This window comes from Phasianus colchicus, chromosome 5 (genome assembly GCF_987193195.1).
Source record: "Phasianus colchicus chromosome 5, bPhaCol1.hap1.1, whole genome shotgun sequence".
In the NCBI taxonomy this organism is placed as follows: Eukaryota; Metazoa; Chordata; class Aves; order Galliformes; family Phasianidae; genus Phasianus; species Phasianus colchicus.
In genome coordinates this window covers 36,587,633-36,610,000 of record NC_143440.1, presented here as the reverse complement: position 1 = coordinate 36,610,000, position 22,368 = coordinate 36,587,633, and the positions used below count along the sequence as shown (strand labels likewise).

The 22,368-nt window shown below is 34.8% G+C and overlaps 1 protein-coding gene across 5 annotated transcripts in view; it reads right to left on the bottom strand.

Annotated features, from left to right (window-relative positions):
- The window catches only part of NPAS3 (neuronal PAS domain protein 3), a 596,956-nt gene that overhangs the window by 182,261 nt on the left and 392,327 nt on the right, over positions 1 to 22,368 (bottom strand). For all 5 annotated transcript variants that reach the window (XM_090141311.1, XM_090141312.1, XM_090141313.1 and 2 more), the window contains one exon: positions 2,924 to 3,013. In XM_090141311.1, coding sequence (XP_089997437.1) covers positions 2,924 to 3,013 — 90 coding nt within the window. The remainder of the gene's footprint in view (positions 1 to 2,923; positions 3,014 to 22,368) is intronic.

Sequence of the window (22,368 nt, the reverse complement as noted above, 5' to 3'; positions counted from 1 at the left end):
AGCTTGAAATTCTTGGTTGACATTAGCTGAGAGATAAAGTATTCTAAACAAATATATGTCTCTACACACAAAAGATAGGTTCACATGCAATGTTGGAAGAATATTTATTTTAATTTTTGTTTACTGTTTGAATACACTGTCATTTTTGCCAGAAGTAACGTTATTATCATCATTGCCAGACTACCTTCCAAGATAGTGTTTTATCAGATTTTTTTACTATTAGCCTTGCAGCTATCTTAGAATATCAGTATCCATTTGTTTTCTACCACTGGCTCTCTGTATTCTGGCTCTCAGTGTTCAGAGAAGAGAAAAACTGGTTCAGTTAAAAAGGGTTTTCATCTGCTAAGACTTGGTACAATTATTATTTTCCCATTGCTAAGAGATGTGAGATTTTTTCTTTACAAATACAAAATATATTATATATAATTTCCATGCATACAAAAAATAAAATAAAATAAAATAAAAGATGAAGATGACACTTTACTAAAAAAAATAAGACTCCAAAGTCAGCACTCCAAGACGATGATTCAAATAAAAATGCTTATAATGTACACCCAGACTTTTTGAAATGCAAAATTGCCTACAGGTTCTGTACAAATACATAGTTGGGAGTGGGGGCTCATATCAGGATAGGAACACATCAATGTTTACTTGCAGCGCAAGTGATGCAATATCACATGTATCATATAGCACTCTTTTGGAAATTCAGAATTAAGTTGTAGTGAAAATACTAGCATTTCCACATATAGTTTCAGGAATGATTTTAAGTATATTCTTACTAATATTTTTTGCAACAAATAGTGCTTTGAATAGTGATTTAGTGTCAAGTAGCTACAGTGCTTCTTTTGTAATTGCTGGAAACCTAGCTGTACAATAGTATAAAACCAAACAATACATTAAGAATGTAATAAGTCAGAGACATACAAAGTAAAGACTGATGACAACTGAAAATCATAGATATTTGAGCAGATCTCAGTTGATATCATCTGTTAACATATTAAAAGCCACAGTCCTGATTCTGATTTTATATTATTTTTTCATTTATATCATCAGCAATGAACACAAGGAAACATTTGTGCTGACAGACTCTAACGTGCAAAGAAAATTGCTTAATTTATCAGAATCCTTTCTTGAAATGTATATGGGGATCGAGATGAAGTGCAAAGCCTCACCAACTGCATGTAAGTACAGAGTAAGGAAAGATTTACTGAGTCCTATAGTTAAAAAGATAGTGGCAGAAAATGTTTTTAACAAGGGACTAGCATAGGGTTAAAGCCAAATTTTTTCTTGAACAGATGATATTTCAGATGGCCACACTATTCCAGATGCATCAATTTCCTTGAAAATCCAATCCATATATGTGCATATGCTGTGCTGGCAGGAGGACTGACTGAAATGGCCAAAACCCAAGAGCTAATATTCTTTTGGCCAGAATAATGCAATTATTATTTTCCTAGCTATCAGTCTAAGCATACAGAGCCATCTGTTATGCAAAGCAAACATACACATCTCAATTACAGAAAATGCAGTTGCCTTGACAGAATTTGGATTACACCACTAACCAGGGCTGTAAAATTTGTTTTAAGCTACCGTATAATGGATGCCTTTCAGGAGTTTCCTAATTAGCATTTACCTGCTTAAACTAATTATCCATCCTTCTTCTTTACTGGCTTGTTAAACTTTGTTGGATACTATGCATAAAACAGATTAATATGAGCATAAGACAATAATAAACATTAAAGTTCTGATTCTTTACTGTATTAGCAACATGGTGGCGCACCAATTTCAAAATCTGAGATTCTTGATACCAATTCCCAAACAGATTAAGGCAGGTATTAAAGTCTATTACAAAACAAGGGACTTTAATGACAGAAAAAAAGTACATATATGAGTAAGAAACACCTTTAGCATTTGCTTTGCTAAAGCCAACCCAAAATAACAATTACTGAACTTATAAATTTCTTGTGATTTCTTTGATGACTTAATGAACATCTATCCTAATTCTCATGACATAATTTCAAAATTAGTCATTTTTTGCACCAAGAGTTAAATTTTCCCATTTCATTACTGTTAGGGTACAGCAAAACTAGCACTTATCAGTAATAATACTTGCCTCCTCACAGCAGTATGGATACCAACTTAAAGGAAATAAAAATTTATATCAGATTTTCTTTTTCTCCTCAGATTGACTGCAATAGAAACAGATATCTTACCCTGCAAATCATCATGTAAAATCTTTCTTCTGCATTTCTAAACACAAGTAGAAAGAAGCTATTCTAACAAAAGATTTCTGAATGCAGCAGGATTAGGGCTAAGTACCAGCAAACAACTTTCCCTTCACTTCCATTCTCCCTTTTAATCTTTGAAAAACAGTTGTTAGCAATTACATTTTAAAAATACTGTATTTAATATATTTTCTTCATATTAGTGAACATTTGTGGAAGCAGCAAAACGTGTCCTTGTTGGAACCCTCCCTGCCAGACATTTTAATGGTCTCTTTCAGCATTTCTTGACTCCAAATGACTCCCTGTCATTGTGTCAGCTCCCTAGATAATGCAGGGTACTCCATAAACATCCAGTAATAGGACACAAGGGAAGTACTATTAACGTATCCCTTTCCTATCAGGTATAGAGGTTTAAAGTTCAAAACAACCAAGAAAAGAAACTTGATTTGTTCTCAATAAATTAATAATGATCCTTCATGGCAAAAAGTTTTCAGGCACAAGTGTATCTTATTTGAACATCCAATACTGATAGACATGTTTTTCAATTACTTCTCAGGATGAACCAGATGCAACTTTAAATAACTAATCAAATAATCCATGCAAAATACAGAAACTAGATTATTATAATTTTTTTAAAATGAGAAACGGAAGAACACCTCACACACAATTATGCTATAGAACTGAAAGCATGTACTTACTTGGGACAGGCCTAAGTAGATGGAGACAGTTTCGGAAATGTACAAAAATTTTCCTTCTTGATTTAGTGCAAATACAAATCCATCCAGGGACTGCAGAGAAAGAAAAGTCTAGTGAATATATTAACTTAAAATTTTAAATCCTAGATAGAAATAGATTCAAACAAAGGTATCACAGAACAAATTGAGGAAAATATTCAGATGTGTGTTTTTAATTTGAATCCTTAAGACCATTCTTTTATAAAATTTATATATTAAAAATCAACATTAGTATATTCCAAAGTTGAAGGACTTACTGTTCTGCTTATATCTGCCATATACTATATAAAGTTATCTCATTTGCATATAGGAAAAATATAGAAAAAATGAAATGTTCTTCAATTTTTTTTACAGGAAGAAATAAATAAGAAAAACAAATAGCCTTCCAATCGAATGATATATAAGAAGATCCCCGACTCCCCAGAATAAAAGTAGAGAAAACTGAAAAACAAAATCTGAAAACAAACAAACAAATGAGAAAAAGAAAATAAAATCCTGCCATCACTCAAACCACTGTGGACCTAAATAATTTGTTAATTAATTGAGGATTACACACACACCATTTTCCTTTTGTGAGACAACAAACAAAGCCAATCAGCAGATTACTCTCAAATATGTTTACAGCTTAGGCCTATAGAAACGTTATGAATTTCATCCCTTTGGTATAAAACTCTAGACCAGATTTTAGTTTGACAGGTTCTGTCTTTGGATGCAGCTTCCATTGCAACTGCAAACTGCAAAAATGCACAGATTGATGCATATCTTTTGAAACATGACTGCAGTTAATAAACAAAGGACTATATTCTAAACTGACATGTAGAGTAAATCACTGTGCATCAAGATGGAAATATACATCTAGGTACACGAGCAAATCTTTTCTAGGAATAAATTGCCTTTCAAATACTACATGTGCCTTTAGTTTTATGCTTTTTAGAAGGCTGACTGCTGGCAAAGAAAAAAAAAGAAATATTGCAAATCCAAGTTATAAAACTTGGAAGTCCAAGAAAAAAAAAATAAAATTTTCTAAAGTATACAGATAGACAGATAGATGTAGATATATCAGGGGAAATGAAACACCCCAAATGTTAAGATGAACAAGAAACAAACCGAAAACATCCTAACCTGAAAATTCTTTCCGGATAAAAGTACGCGTAGAGCAAAAGCGTAACTACACCTTTTGAATGATGGTTTTAGAAGAAAAGGTAACAGAAGCAGTCAAATTCAAGAAAATATTTGACAACAAAGTCATGAAATCATTTCACTCCTTTTTAAATATAGAATAGTGATTTCTAGTTTTTAATTTCTTTAATTCTTGTTCTTCTTGATTAATTCCCAATACACTGTTAGTCAGAAATTGTCCTTAGGAAGCACTCACTCCACTGTGATGTAGTAGGTGGTTCAAAAATCTGTGTTTTCTAAAAAAAATACACCCCATATTGGAAAACAAACCCTTACTGCATTAAAAAGATACTCTAATTTATATTCATGAATTAATAAAAATGTAAATCTGCATAGATTTCCTTCACGTAAAAACATTTACATTCTGCAAGCCATTTATGGCCTCTTATAAATCATCATAATTTCTTTTCAAATGATTAACATCAATTCCTTGAATTTTAACGTCAACAACAGGTGGAAAACTTGGAGCAGTGAAGTTCAAACTTGAATCTATACAAGGACAATCAAAACCTTTACACATTTGATCTCCCCAAGTACATATTTCTTCTGTTACTTCCCATTTTCCCTAGCACAGAAAAATCAGAAGAGTAGATCTTCAAGGGTCTCAGTATAAGTTGTCCTGATTCTCTCTCTCAGGTTCCCTTCTTTGGGGAAACTATTTTAATCCCCTGTTAGAAATAAAACAGAAAACTGTCATCCTGATTCCCTGGCCACTGATGTATGTCCTTGCTAAAAAGCCTTCCTCCAACAACAACTTGCAATACTGAATCAGACTAATAGCTACCAGCAGTAGTTGATTTCCCTGGATCCAACAGTCTGCACCCTACTTAAGAACAGTGTTCGAAATATCAGTGCCAGTTAGGTAGGTAATGACCAGACTACTAGAAGTTTCTTTCTAACATCAGGTTGTTACTAGTTTTCGTGGTCATTACAGGTGATATTCTATGTAATTACTCCTAGAACCAGTGCGCTCAAGATTCTTTTTGAATCAAATTATTTTGTTGGCTAAAAAGTATCCCATAGAAGGAAATTTCATAGTTTTTTTGTGTATCATTTTTCACATATCCCACTTTTAACATATCCAATTTGTGTGATTCCCTTCCTCTTTTACTGGAAAAAGGCTCCATGCACTCAGCACATTTATAATCTGTTCTATTTAGTTTGCTAGATTACTGTGTAATTATCTGGCATATCTGGGTAGAGTTTTGGGAGAATAGCAAAATGTAATTCTGAGTATTGGCTTTCTTGCTTCTCTTCTAAGTAAGCATGATCTTATTTAGGAACTCAGGCCTTTTAGAGAAATTTATAGAAAGCTTTCATCACTAAGTAGAAATATTCTGCTCAGTGTTGACTTGGAATTTGCTAAAACTAGTTTTGCCAGAAATATATAAATAAATAAAATCTCAGGTTGGGATGAGAGTAAAAAAGAAATTACAACTTATATGGCTTAAGTTTTTAAAGTAACCAGCAACTGGGAAGAGTCTTAAATGTGAAAAGTATTAAGCATCTTAAGCTTTTTCACTTTACTTCTCCATTTCACCCCTGTCTTTCAGTTAAACAGTCTTAATGCTTTATCCTGTTCTTTTGCTTTCCTTTGGGAGATTATTCCTTACATTTACCTCCTAGTTTTACAAGGGAGGTTACTATGGCACCACTGATGGAATGGCAGGGCCAGTGTAGCATACCTACAACTCTTTTAGGCTTCTTGCATACCTAGTCATTTCCATACCATAAGTAAAGCAACTGAGACAACTGTGTGGTGGTCATGTATCTTTTCCCTGCTTCCTTTCCCTGCTTCCTGAAGTTATGTTTGAATAAAAATACTGACATAATTCACCATTTTTTAAATTGAGCAAAATTTGAAAGATTACTTAATCATATTTTGGAAGGGCCACTGATTAATTGCTAATAGAGCAGCTAACTCAAAATGCAAATACATTAGAAGTAATAAGCTCAAATCCTCATATCAGAGAAAAATGATCAAAAAAATAGTAGAAGAAATGGTCACCTTCCAGTACAAGGCAGTTCCTCCCACCCACACGAAAGGACTGAGATGGACCCCTTTTGTGACAGTGTTGTTGTACCTTATACAGGTCAAACAGTAGTTCTGAAGGACTGCCTCATTCGTTATTCATAGGTATTATTTATGAATATTTATTATTTAAGTAATGCGTGTTGAAATTTTTCAATTTTTCATAAAGCGTACGTCCTTTGTGCATGCCAAGAGAGCAGTAGACTTCAGAGAATGCTGGCAGATAACATAGCAGAGGTTACATTAAATACTGAAGAAGAGTATATGGTATCATTGTATCTATTTACAAACAATTTTGTATTAATGAGTAATCTTTGGAAGTATTATTTATATTGTATTTGCATAGCCAAGAAACCAATAAATGTGAGGAGGGTACTGGATTCACTCAGCTTTCAAGTCTCTCTTTTAAACTGAGCAGCACATTGTCATTTCCAGTGGGAATTTCACTGTAGGTCAAAGGCAGATAGGATTTGTGTTTTGGATATTCCATGGTTCCAGGGTTATCGTCAACTATGACGTAGAAATAGCGCATGCAAAGGCAATGAGTATTCTGCAAAATGTCCTGTTTTCGTTGAAGGAAAATATCAGAGTACAACACTTTCTGTTATGAAATTATTCTTGAGTTCATTTTGTTTCTATTTTTAAAAGCAAAATTGACTTTCATAAACTTTGTGTTATCCCATCTACTGCAGTGCCTTAAAAATGGTTGGGGTAAATGTCCATTCCAATTTTAAGCACAATTACATTTTAAAAAGACCAGTAACTTCTTGTTTAAACCTATACTTACTGCTCATATGCAAAATGTGATTAAAGCTGAATTTCCCCAGTACTTTTATTTCAGAAAACCATTATGTATTATGCTGTTTCAATCACCACAGGCTACTTTTTAATTTTTTTTTTTTTTTTAATACTGCCCCACTGTTTTCAACAGGCGCCAATTAAGATTCCAGGGTCAAAGGGTTAATTACATCTTCTTACCCACTATGTAGCATTTTCTGATTATTAACCAAGGTTGGATTAAGATGAAAAAGAACTGACACAAATGTTAATGCTTGCCCCTCCTTGAGAAGATTTATCATAATACCATGCTGAAATCTATATGCTTTTTTCAAAGCTGTTAGAGAATGAAATCTTAGAGGAAGCACTAAAATAAATGCTTTAAAGACATGGAAGTATCTGATTTATTGAGCCAGTTCTCTTATTCCTGAAAACTGTCCTAAGCTGGAGAGACAGGACTGATAGAAGATTTCCTTTGTCACCTATCAGCAAGTCAATGTGGTAGACGTGAAGGAAGTGAGACTCAGATGTAAAAGTCACTAGAGCTACAGCACCTTTGAATAATAATGCCAATAATTATAATTTATGTCCTCTGACATCAGAATAATACGAAAATGTAAAGCATGGGATTTTAACCCAAAATACTAAGTGGTTTGTACAGTGTTTGTTGAATACTGAGGTTATTTCCTTTCAAGATATGAAACCTACTGTACCACTTTGACCGAATATGTGCTAATGTATAATGCATTGCACTAAATAGATTTATATTTGTCAAAGGAATTTTGCCCCAGCTTTTTTGCATATACCAACTACAAACAAATTTAATTCACTGGGGTGTTACTACAGTGTCCTTCTGGAGAATATCCTCGTATTTTGTACTATCCATGCAGTCTCTAAATCCTTCTAGTGTATTCCAGCATCGCAAAAAACCCTGTTACCCTGACCTAAACTCCAGTTAGAGTGAAGAATTACCAGTAGGCTAGGTTATTTTAATGATAGATTATTTTAAACTAAGCCTTCACCATCTGTTTCACCCCTAATTATGAATGCAAAAAGAACATATTTCACAATTACATCAGTAAAAAGTAAGATATACATGATTTAAATGCATGCATGTCTTCTTTGTCCAATGCAGCACGCATCTGTGATGTTTTTCTTGTATCTCAGGCTCTGATCAGCAGATATGGGCTGGGGAAGGGACTACTTCCCCTGATAAAATAGATTAATTGATATACTAAACTTTTTCCTGGCAAACAGATCATCTTAATTAGAATTTTTCACAGTTGTAACATAATAATATTGTAACTAGAGCTGAGCATTAAAAAGCTTGTCACCAATTAAACATACAACATTCCAAGCGAGAGGCCATATAGGATGCAACTAACACTAAAGCAAATAGTTCTTCTCTTGCAATATCACCGCATAGTGCATTTACTGTGTTATAGCATAACTTAAGAACATAGTTTACTAAGGATGGCAACAAAAATATGAGTCTCATCTCCAAATGGCAAGCATTCTTGGTCAGAGCTCTCAAATAAAATGAAAGGCATAGAAAGTGGCTAACAGAACCCAGATTCAAAGATAGGCGCCCATTTACAGCACTCTCTCTATTACTCACCAGAGTAATACCCTCCAGCAATGTCAGTACACAAAATAGCAACGACTTAGGTGGAAAATCTGACGTTGGCCTTACAATTAAGTATTGTGAGAAAACGAGAATATTATTCCTGGAAATGTGATCTTACATGTGTTGTATTTGATACACGAATATAAATAAAGTTTGATCATCTGCTAACTTACAAAAATCTCTAAAATTCCTCCTCCTCTTCATTCTTGTTAATGCTTTGCAAAATACAAAAACAAAATATAAATAAAAATAATAATAATAAAATAATATAATAATAAAAAAGGCATAAGCGTGTCTGCTGTGCTCTTTGGGCTACAAGCTTTTTTTTTTTTTTTAACCATATTGTCAGAATCCCAACAAACAGAAAATTCTGTTTTCAACTCTCATACCATTGCCATTTTTCAATCATATTCCATGCATGGTTATATGATCATATATTTGTTGTGAATGAATTACATACATATGGCAAGCAACATGTATTTGGCAACAAAACAACTGCAGTAAAAAAGATGATGCAAGAGGACATGCTCAAAGGATACGGTTAGAAATGACTTTGATGCAAGGCTCCTAAGTGGTCATCTTCATGCTCTTTGCTTTTGTGGTCAGGATGCAATGTATGACAACAAGGAAGTACCAGAAAATAAATGTGTCAGTAAGATCTGTCTTATAGCTTGAAACCAAGAAACAAAAGAGTAATCTTTACTGATTCTCTCGGATCTTTCACCAGACTCACAGAATAACTGTGTTTAGGTAACCAAAGCAGAAAAAAACTATTTGATTTAAAAATAAGATTTTGTATTAGATCAGTTAAATTATCTACGTGATTTTTTTGGTCAAGTACTTGCACTATTTTACTACATTCCCTATATCTCTGCTTATTCTGCTTCTGTTTGATCAACTGATCCAAATTACTGGGCTGAACTGCTGAAATTCCTCATGCAGGTTTTCATGCATGCACTGATGAGCATTGAGGGAATTAAACTATTTGTTAGAAGTGATCCAGTGTCTTATGCAGTAGAGAAATAGCTGAAGTGGAGTAGATTATTTCAGCTTACATGACATTAAGATTTTAATAGTCTGATGATGATAGAACTTGAAGTTTTTGAACCACTTTCATCCCTGTGCTGGGGATGAGGCAATCTCTCCTTTGAATAAAATATTTTACAAGGTGAGTAGCATAGGAAGTGAGTAGATAGGAAATATGAGTTTACTCTCTTTGCTTTTTTTGGAATGGGTGGAAGATAAAAAGTCATACATACATGTTTTTTTTACATGTAATGAAAATAGTTTCACAAAGGTTTCATAGCAAGAACATGTTAAATAAACTGTGCATTCCCTCTGTATTTCTGTATCTGTGGTTTCCACATCCGTAGTCTGCACTCTGATAAATTTCAAACTGAACTTTTTCAAGTGAAAAGTGAACTACTCAGAAGTCTGAACAATCTGAACTATTCAGTCTGAGTACCTTCAGCTTTAACTGAATGGATCTTTGAAAGGTAACTGAGAAAAATGAGCTTACTGTATATAGACTTAAGTTTTCAACAGAACATTTAAACCATTAATGGACCATTCTGGGGTCTGCTAGTACAAAATAAAAAGATGAAAAATTGCTGTTCTCATTGAAAAATGCTATTGTTAATTTTCCGTTCTTCTGCATAAATTATTCATTAGTGAAAGAAAACACTGATTTCATTAGTATATGCTATACTAACCAGTGCTGAATATATTTGAAGTTAAAACCTTACTAGGCAGGATATTTATCTTCTCTTTACTATTCTCTTTCCTGAGAGAAAAAAGGTACGCAATTAGTGTAAAAGAAAAAGGGAGAAAAAAAAGACTCTTGAGGGAGGGATTCAACATTGTTGCACTTAGTTAAAATTCAGTTTTGTGGGGGTTGTGTATTAAAGCTGACCTTTATGATCTTTATCATTTTTATGATGCCCATTCCTGATGAACTCCTACCCTTCAATTATATAGGATGTCTAGTTATGCTTCCAGACTGTTTGGACAGCAGACCGTAATGGCAATAACTGCCCCATCTAATACAATCCAATGTACTATTTAGGGTAAGAATGATCATAGAGAGATTACATTATTTACCATTTACTCTCAGAATTTGATTGTTTCAACCAGAGTTAAGCGTATATCTGGCTGTGGATTGATTGGCTTTGCTTTGGATATACAGAATTTGAATATCAAGTGGTTTCTGTTCTTTGTTGCTACAAATATTCAGGTCATACATGCATTTGTGTTCCAAGAGGTGCTGCCCTAAGGAGTTTATATTTTGCAGGTGCTTACAGTATTTACTACTACGAGTGCCAAAACCAAAAGGGTAAACTGACAGAGTAGCAGGAGCTATGGAGTGCTGACAGGATAAGGGCTAAGTCCCTGGATCTGGATCTCAGACCGAACACCAGAAAGAGACTGTGGGAATCTGATTTGAATGGAACCCATAGCGCAGATAGAAGTGTCTGTAAAAGCATAAATGACTGGAAGCACAAAGTATTACTGTGAATATTATTGTTTGTCAAAGCAGCGAGTTAAAAGCCCCTTTATGTTATGTTGTATGACTACTTCAGCTAACGTAAGACCTATTCAAATCATTCATAAACATTGTATTATCTGCCTTTGTGGTTAACTTTTTTTTTAATATACACCATCTGATACTATGTGAAAGTAAACAGATAAAGTTATCCACATGTTTATTGTCTAAAAACTAAACAAAAGAATAGGGAAGATTAGTTAATTGTACTCTTAAAATAACACCTGCACTCATCAGCAGGTGCTCAGGATGCTCCAATGAATGGTCCTGACAACTAGCTTACTAGAATTAGCCCTTCAGCCCACAACTGAGTACATATGTATGAAACTGCAATGGAAGTGAGAACACGAGAAGCAGAGATGCTTCGCTCAGGAAAGAACAGGATGAGAGGCTTATGCTTAGCATCTTTAACTTATTACACAATAATACAGATAGCCAAAATAGATTTGAATGTCAAATGGAGTTGAGTCCTTTACCTAGCCTATCATACGAATTTATACTCTTCTTGAAAGAAGATCATGTTGAGAATACTTTATAGACAACAGAATATAGAGAAATTAAGATCAGAGAATAGAAGGAACATAGCCAAAGTCCATCAAATCCAGTGCCATTTCTAACTAATCTCTGACAGATGTATGGGGAAAACAATAACAGCAAAAACAAATGAACACAAAAAAACCCCTCAGCAATCCTATGCTCTTATCTTCAGCCTTTTATCCCAAGTTGTAATTCAAAGAAGGCAGAACCTGGTCCTAATTAGCTGCGAATTTCTCCAGCTGTCACTTCTCTGTGTACTAAGGCGGTAATCCATTTTCTACACCAAGTTTTCCTACACGTATGGAATTCTGTAGCAGTTCCATAGGTGTCCACTTTGAAGACTTGTAGTATACATGTACAGCTGGACAAAGTTAAAGCAGCCATTTGCTTTTCTATTCAGGGTCAGCAAAGAAATGCCTCCAGGACTGTTACTGTTGATTTTGTACCTCTGTGACCCTTGAAACAAGAAGGATCAGGACTGTCATGAACAAATCCTGCAAGTTACTAGAGAGGTTTAGGTGGGCACAATAAAACATACCCACATCTCTTTGAGGTCTGGATGCTGAAGTACTTCTTCCCAGTTTCAACTTAGTTTCCTCTGCCCTGCATGCCTTCACACTCCTGCTAACAGCATCCTAGCAATAGATTCTAATGCTAGATTTGATAAGCAAGCAAAGATCTCAGAGAAATTCCTCCAGATTACGGGAAAACAGACTGATAATGGAGAAAAGACCTTTCATGAGCCTTTGCTGTACTGTATTCCTACAGTATCAGGCACAATATTATTCACATAGCAGAAAGAGCTTAAAGATTTCCTGGGCACTGAAAAATCCTCAGCCAGCTCACACTGTCTTAGACACAAAAGTCCATAGAAGACAAGATGGAAATGTACAGAAAACTATGTTGTACTACTCTAGCACACATGGAAAAGCTGCTTGTCATTTACTCTGCTGTGGAGTTAAGAGCAGGGAACATAGGAGTACTGTGAGCTGACAAGACTAATAGAAAAATAAACAATTTCCTGAAACAAGTTAGACATTTCATTAATAATAGAAGTATGTCAGAATCTTCCCCTGAAGAAACTGGCCACTGAATCTGCTTTCTACACAATAAAGATGATGTCTCTATGCTGGGTTGCTGTACTTTCTTCTAGTGCTTTGAGGTTGGAGTGCAGTACTGCACATGTATGTGAAAATCAATTATCCTGATGGAATCGGAGGTCTTTCCTGAATGATTTCAGGCAATGAACCAGTTTGTCATTACAAAACACTGCACTGACCTTCCAATTCTGCTTCGCAGCTGGAATGTGAGAGCAGGTGAGAAGACAAGCGTGTACCTCTGCCATCAGTAGGACTCCAATCTCACCCTAGAATGTGAGAAAATACTGCTTTTCTCCCTCCCCACCTCACTCTATTCCTCCTTTGCTTCCCTCCTTTCTGTCCCCCTCCCTCCTCCCCCCGAGCCTGTGTAGGTAAAGATAAGTATGGATTTTGCTGTTTACCAGCTCATTGCATAAATTCAAGCACATCAGCTGAGCAGTTCTTTCAGTGAATAAGGTTTATATTCTTTTATAAATGCAAGTTGATACATTATAGTGGCACCTCTGACTGCTAGGATAATGAAGGATCTGTTTTTCCATAATAAAAATCCTACTTTCTAGTGTAGGGAGGGGTGAGTGGGTTATGATTTATCCATATACCACCAGCAGAAGCCAGAAATACAAGGTTTCAACCAAGATCATCTTTAGAAAGTCAGTTTCAGGGTAACCATATGAAAACGTTTCTTTGTTTACCACAGTTTTAGCATGCAGCCACACTGTCACAAAATGCCCTTAGGGGGTCCCCTCTGGAGCAGCTCCATCTTGAGATATCAATAACCTGCTCATCAAATGGTGCTCAAGATTTCATTCAGATTGCAGAGTACAATATCTGTCTGCTGTGCCAATAGTGCACACACCACTTTATCTAAAGAGCTCCAAATATGTCTTGATGCCACCATCCCTAATGCTATTTATTGTGCATGTCAACAATCAGGATGTAGTATCCCTTGTCCTGAGTCAGGACTGACATGATGCTCCATACTGTTAATTATCTGTTTCACTCCAACTTGTGAGATGTGAAGTTAAAGCCTCTTCCTAAGGTGACTGTGCTAAAATTACCTTCATCTACAGAACTGGTGAAAAAAAACCTCTTCTAATCTTATCAAGCATTAGCACCGTTTTCTCTTAATTCAGAAGCACTCAGTGAGTGTAAAATCCTAGCTTTTTCTGCATCCAATGTGATATTATTCTCCCTTTGTCTCCTTTAAGAAGTCACAAACACCTGCTATTGTCTCCTGCCTTGAGCAGTATCTATCTAATATTGCAATATCTGCAATATGCAGATCCTAAGCAATACCTTACATGTTTGTTTGGTTCTCTAAATCACAGGCAGTTTATTCAGTGATGTTGGCATCATTACTGCACAGCATTACATTCCTGCTCTTGCTACCTGGAGGTCCTGTAATGTTGCAGTTTGACAACATCTCCCTGGTGCAGCTCACTTTCAAGTCCTACTCACAGCGTATCAAATGTAAGAACTTCTATTGTAGGTTTAACTTCAACCTTTTTGTAAAAAAAAAAAAAAATATATATATATATATATATATATATATATATATATATATAAAAACAGAATTTCCTCAGAATTAATTTAACCTGTCTCAGTAGCTTACTATTTTCTCCATTTCATTTCCTTTCCTTAAATCGCTGGAAACCTACCTTGAGCCAAAATCACAGAGGCAACTAGATTCTGGTCAGTGCCTTTAATGCTGCTGTATCAATGTCTTTCCAGTTCAGTTTCTGTACTGTTACCTTCCCAAATGAACATGCTGCCTGACACATAACAGAGGAAGCAGCATGGATAGACCTCTGCATATAAATTTGCCATTTTAATTGGCAGCAACCCTTCTAACTTAAAATAAATAAATTTAAGTGGTCATGCTTTAATGAGTTCCGACATTTATCTGAATTTCTTCAATCTGTTTTCAGTCACTATAGTGAAAAAGAAATGGTTTTTTTTTTTTTCAGTCCTTCCCTGATTCTGGCTTGAAACCAGATGGGAAAACGCAGAAGCATACGCAACACAGAGTAACTGCAACAGAAATACAACCAAATGTTTTACACATCTGAGAGGACTGTTTGAGTTCTGCGTTAGTGTTTAAACAGTTTTTCTGCCTAATTCTATCCATAGCAGGATTCCAATTCAAGTTGATAAAGCATATTTCCTAAGCACTTGAGACAAACTGTTTTTATTTCTAAATTATGTTTTTTAAGAGATGATAAAATAAAGCTAGCAGGGTGCTTGGAAATTCAAAAGGCTTTTTGACCCTAAATGATAGACATTCACATTGCATGAAACTTTAAAGCATTCTTGTTTTATGCTGCACTTTATCTTGCCACATATTTCTAGCTGTTGGAATAAAATTCTCCCTCACAAAATACCTGTGCCATTTTCCAACACTACAATGAAGACACTGTTCCCCCCACTGATACCACAACCTACTTTAAAATTATTTTTGAAAACTCATCTGTTGCAACTGTTTGCATCTGTCAAATTCAAAACTCATCTGTTGCATCCATTTACATCTAACACAAATGTAGAACCAGAATTTCCAATTAGCAACTCTCAAGAAAAAAAAAAAGGTTTGACAAAACCAAAAAGTATGCACATACTGCAGCTATTTGACATTAGTGCATCTGGAGTAACAAATCTAAAAAACAAATTCTGGCCAGAGTCCTCTCCTAAAGATCTCAGTGATGCCAAACCTCCTTCTGAAGGAACTCAACCTTTTGACCCCAAAAGTTAATCTGGAACAGAATTAGTGTTTCTGAACTATACTCTAACAGTAATTTCAAACCATACCTAAAATCATGGTAACTGATAAATCTGCTATTGCCTTTGTTTGAAAAAGAAAAAGAGAGACTACAGATACCTCTGTGATATATTCATTAAGATGTGCAGATAGATCTGTAGATAGTCTACAGGCCTCAAAGGTAAAATAGATTAGACAAAACCAGAGAGTATGGGTTAATATCCCTGTGGGTGTCAAATCCACTGATCACAGATTAGAAAGCATTCCTTGAATCTCTGAAGGTATTGCTAAGAAAGGGAGAAATTTAAGCTATATAAATGTTGTAAAATTATGTTTTGATTTAGAAAACTGTGGATAAAAAAGTAAATGCACAGAAAAATAATCACAGAATTCAGGCTGAAATTTTAGCACAAACAGAATTTCTAGAAACTAACTACTGGCATATATAAACACATGATGGATTTGGAGCAGATCCACATAAATTCAGCAATATTTTGAAGTTCACACACAAATGTATATTACTGTGACCTACAATAGTTATAGTCTACATGTTGCATGTAGTAGTATTTCAAAAATCACAATTATCCAACTACTTCAAAGCCATGTCCTATTACACACTAAAACGTTACGCTTTTCATACAAATGATACCACAGCATAAACTGCTCTTACAAATATTAGAGCTTTAAATAGCATTTACTTTTTCTAAACGCTTGTTGAACACAGCAGGTATCAAGATGATTTAGCATCATGAACAAATATATATGGTTGTTTGAGCCCAAATTTTAGAGCAGATAAACCTATTTTCTGGTCCTTCGTTTAATGGACTAGAAATGAGCTAAAAGGCAGCATATTCTGGCAACTTACTGCTTCAAGTGAACTTTCTCATATGGAGTATTGTGCTTAAAGGAACATAAAAGCAAATCACGGGTCTCACATATTCAATGAATGGCTCATCTGCAATATTTCCTCTTACAGTTTTCAAGTAGGATTGTGCACTGTGGAAAAAAATGTGCAAAGGTAATACACAGTGTTGTGCAGTCTACAATCAATAAACAGAGAGAAGACATTAACCAGGAGGCTAATAAAAAGATGCTGCCCTAGACAGTAACATAAAGAGCTCTGATGTATTTTTCTCTTCAAAAAATGCTATTCTTTATGCTGATTTTCCCTTAGCACTGCAGTCATTTCTCCATGTATATACACGTCACCTTACTTTTTTGTCTTGTTCCAATTTTATGTTTGCATTTTATTTTCTCGTTTCCTTCCTGCTACTCCCCTGTTTCTCTTTACTAGCTTGATGTTTACACAAACCTTTACTAGAATTGCAGGGTTTGGAGAGATCCCATTTTTTTCTTTGTTGTAATGCCCACATTTTTTTTTCTCAGAGAAAAGATAAGTTTACCCAGAAAATAAAAAGCTAATACAACCTTTTGCTCATCAACAAAGTATGTCTTGTTGTAGCCAGGAATAAGTTAATAAAACAGGGAAAAAGCTTAGTGGCTTAAAGAAAAAAAAAAAAACTCCTTGGGGTTATGAACGAACAATGTTGTTTTTTCTTCCCAGCGTGCAAGGATTTAATTAAGTGATAACAGTCACCTTGGGGTGGCTGCACAAGGCAATAATATCTAGGTGAAGAAAAATGCTGAAGAGAGTTGAGTACAGTCAATTTATCTTCAGAGAAGGCAATAAATGAACAAAGCATAGGTATTTGGCTGATTGTTTTGGAATGTTTCCATTACTGATAAACATCAAAATAAAAGGACAAAGATTTGGTATTTTCAATATCTGAAATGTATTAAATACAGAAAGAAACGAAGGAATAAATCAGTGTGAGGTCATATGCTAGAGTTCTAATTGCAAACGGTTTGGTAATTATTCAAGCTAAACATAGAACAAGGGAATTTTAATGTTGACACAAAGGATAGAAATACAGCTGAGTTGTGTATTTATAGCAAACACAAAACACTGGATGAATTTCATTTGGGACAAAAAATTTGTAAGCATATATGGTAAGAAGTGACATATATTACACAAATATATGCAACTTCATGGTCAACAACCCAATTTCAAGGATTTAAAAATATGTTTGTGGGAGCTCTTCAGGAAACAAGCAGTAAGCTCAATTGTCTATAGTGCTAAATTCTGCCACTCTTGTAAGCAAAGAAAATTACTTGTGAGAAAGAGCAACATAGAGCAGAGAAAGAAGAGGTATTCTCATTTACCACAAAGCTGCTAACAATTTACATTATTTACAGTGTGGGATTTGAAAGGAATACATGAGCTGTCTTTGGAGAGTTTAATCTGCAAAGAGGTTCTGAAAGCCATTTGTCCATTTCCAATAACAATACTCAGTCTTCCAAAACTTAACACAACTTGGAGTCTAGCTATGGCAGTTGTTAGTGAGTGACATGATCAAAGTCTGTGACAGATGGACAAGAATCGTAATTTGGATGGAAGATGGCCTAAACACACCAATAATCTTGGGAATTCACTATGTTCCATCATTTGTTCCTCTCAAGCTGGAAACTCAATTTTCCCTTTAATTTTTATACTTTTCCTGAATGTGCCTCCAGCAGGGAGGGAACTGATAGCTATTTTCTTCTGTTTACAACTGGGTGAAATACTTCTCCCCCACATACTTTGCATGAAGATGTTAAAGCCTACAGAGAATTGTTTATTTATTTTAACAGTGTGGGAAGACATTCTTTCAAAGAGAAAGATCAAGTCAAGACTGGCTCACACAACATCCTGGGTAAAAAATACGACATTCATGTGTCTGCGAGGGAGCAGGCAAGCATATCTGACTTTAAAGAGAATTACATATTTATGAAAAATATATGTTTTAATTTAAACAAAAATCTTAAAACAAGTTTCTCTAAATCGCTTCATTATGACTTCTAGCGTATGATCAGCAATCATATTTAACTAAAATTCTGATTTTCAAGGCCTATCTTTTCAAGACCCCAAACACAAGACTTACTCTGACAATTGGTTTCGCTGCAATTACTTTCCTCCAAGACCAATGTGACCTTTAAAAATTATTTATTTTTCACCAGGCTGAAGGTTTTTCACCTGTCTGTAGCTGCTGTTTGGCCTTGGTAACGTGATTCCATCAGTTATCCCAGTTACAATTGAAATCTCAGTATTCATCCCCATCAAAACATGAGGGAAGTTTTATCTCATTCCTTATTTTAGAGAGATTTTCTTTACCTTATTCCTCATTTTCTTTAGAGAAAAGACTGGGATTGAGAGATTGGAACACATGAAACTAATATTTCTTTTTCATGTGGTTAAATAGTGGAACATCTTTTTTATGTTTCCAAGCTGTATTCTGATTGTGTATACTGATTAACATACTACAATTTAATCCAGCACTTGTCTGGAGCAAAAAGAGAAATGAACTTTGTTTGACATAGAAATGGGATGAGTCACTACCTAAAACATCTTTTAAAAGTTAAGATAGAAGTATTCTTTTACAACTGTTTAAATTTTGTAAGTTTGATATTTAATCTTTGTTTTTGTCTGAACTGCAGAGCTGGTGAAAACGTATCTAACAGATTACCGCTACTATTTTGAACTGCTTATTTTCTTTTAAATCCTTTGCATTTGCACAAATTACCTCTCGGAAATTCTAATAATCTTACCTGAAAAACAAATGTTAGGAAGTATGTCACTGATGCCTTATGGAAGGTTCAGAGGCTAATGTCAAAGGATAAGAGCCCTTCTTCATTAGTTTGTTTATTGTGTAAGTTGCTCTTCAGACATTTAAGTGTCTTACATTTTTTTCATCTATAACATGGGAACAGATAACACCAACCCTTCTAAATTATTCAGAGATCACTGCGTTTTACAGTCTGCAAGTATGGGTCACTCTCACAACCAAATATACTAAGTAGGGTTGTGGGAATTTTTTACCTCACCAGAAGAAAAAAAAATTGACTCAAAATACTATTTTAGACTGAGGCACAAACAATTCCTGTTAACGTTGATGGGAGTTTTAAAGCTGATGCCTGAAGGACCATATCAAAATATAACCTGAAGATTAGAAAAGCTGTTTCTGTTCTTACACAGTAAGAAAATCTGTCCTTTTTTTTTTTTCTTTAAAAATGAAGAAACAGCCCTCCTCTGCAATACACATTTAGATGACACTACAAAAACCAAATTGATCGCATTTTCATTAATCCAATGACACCGTTGCCTGACACAGGCTGATTACACCCATGTGTACAGATGTATATAAGAATGTAACAATTGAGAACAATATGCAGGATAGTCCCAGAGGCAGACTGACTTTGAAAACACTGCCAAAGTCAGTGCATGTACTAGTATCTATCCTACAGAGAAGAAAAGATGGTGGGAGTCCAACAATGCTGCTATTTTTTTATGATTTCTTTCTACTAACTCCAAAGATGATGAGCCTACTTTTTTCCGATTGCCAGCCCTGCATCTCCAGGTGATTTCACAGTCACATGACTGGTTTCTGCTTGTCTATTCAGTCAGACATATACTTTGCTCAGTTAGATCTAAATGATCAGAAAGAAAAAGAAGAAAACATACACACCTCATCTAGCACAACTATCGTTATTTTCTCTGGCCTTTCTGGAAAGTGACTCCAGTATCTACCTGCCTTTGGATCAGTTTAAAAATATTCACAATGTTCTCTTACAGGCCATCCTCGAATAGGAGCAGAACAAACAGCCCTGTACCTTTTTCATTGCATGGCTACAAGGAACACCTAAGAGCAAGTACAGATGCATGAAAATTACCTGCGTGTAGATTCATGAAATGCTCATTACCTCAGTTCACATTCAATCAATTTTATTCACAAACAGTTAGAAACTTTTATTAAAAAAGAAGGAAAATTAAGTCTTACATAGTATAGTGGCCAAGGTCCCACTTCCCTACTGTCATGGAAGTTCTGCAGTCACAGAGCTGTGACAAACAAGTTTTCCAAGCTCCAGCATGTTGAAATGGAACTACATTATTTTGCTAAATACAGTCTAGAGGCATTTGTAAATTCTGGTTCTAAAAGCAATGTTTAATTACAGTGTTCAGAAAACAATGAGAAAATGTGATTATATATATTTTTTCTTTGCTTTTATGTTTTCTTTTATGAGAGTTTTGAAGTTATTTTTTTCTCCCCAAAGAGAAACTATACTAAACCAGGTACTAGGAGCACGTGTTAAAATTTGACTTAGAAATATTCTCCCTGCCACTTTCAAGATACAGTGCACTTGTCATGAATCCAAAGCAGAAAAACCTTGGAGAGGTTTCTTGAATCTGTTGGACAGTTGAAAACGAGATGGAGGTGAAGAATAGAAAGGAGGGAAATTGAAAGGTCCAACTCAAAAAAAAAAAAAAAAAAAAAAAAAAAAGGAGCAGAGGAAGGCACAGTAGAGTACAAGAATAAGATCAACCTTTCCTGAAGGTTGAATATGATGAAAGATAGGCAGAAAAAATGAAAAACTGAAAATATGCAAGAAAAAATAGAGCAGACATAAGCAAAAACAGAGAAATAACATTCAGTTGCATTTCCAGTAAAACGTTTCAAGACGTTCTTTACAATGTATAAAGAACATCAGCCTATTGCGAACTACTGTGAGAATATATGAGTTAGCTATCAAAAAGGTATTTGGTTCTCCAACAGTGCCAGAAAAATAACATATCTTCTCAAGAGCAGCCTACATGGCAAAGGCACAAGAAAGGACAAATATCAGTTCATCAACATCTGAACTAAGTCAGAGATGAAGAAGGATTTCTTCTCCTGTGAAGGATCTTTTTTCCAGCTTTTATATTATGAACATATTCCTGCCAGAGATAACTTATTCTTTGCTTACAAAGACTGATTCTACCTCTGGAAAATGCTAGACTGCATCAAATGATAAATTTTCCCACAGTATCTTCTTACAAGAGAATCCCTCTGGACATACCTACAGAACATTTTGTTCTTCCTGTTGAAAATTACTTCATGCCTTCTGCAATGTTTTAAAAAAAATATTTTAGCTGTGTGAATCTGTGCAGACTTGGCAGTCCAATGCAGAGTGCTGAAAAACTCTTTTGTATGTAAGTCAAGAGAAAACATTCTTAAAGTACTACATTCTAACAGTGGTCAACACTAGTCAGCTGTCAGCAGGAAATACTAGGTAATCCAGTGTAAAAATCTGCTGTCAGACAAATTCTTTCACCTTTGAAAGACCTTCAAGAAATACTTAAAAGAAATAAAGAAGTTAGGAGAAATATGTTGTCTTGGGTGAGACAAGCACTTTCCTATTTATGTTAACATCATCAGAAGTCATTTGGTACATGATGAATATATAAAGCCAACATAGAAATTTATGTACAAATCTCCAGGTTAGCTGAAGACATTCAGGTACTATGCTAACATTCTTCAAGAGCCTTGCTTATTCTCCAGGATGCAATATCCAAAAAGCCATAGAATGTAGAAATGTCAGTGAACCTTAAGTGTATCTGAACACTCATATATATATTTTTTTTCTTTCCTATAAATTTCTTCGTAGTTATAAAGGTCAAAAAGCATGTCTCTATAATGATCTCTATATATGTCAGTCCCAGTGCAATATATAGATCTCTATAGATCCATACACCTGTCCATTGGTACAAAATAAACACAACAGTGACTGCATTTACAATCTTCCCTTTTTCTAACATTCATCAAGTATTTAGTATTTATTGCTTGTTTTAAAGTGAACTTTACATTCCACACTGATCAGTGTAGCATGACTAAAATCTGTTTTAGCTATGAATTGTTATTTCAGACTGCTAAGGTAGGTGTGTAAACATTCAATAGAAATATATTCTATTGGCTCCTGGTTTTACTCATTTATTCCTGTGGATGTCAGGA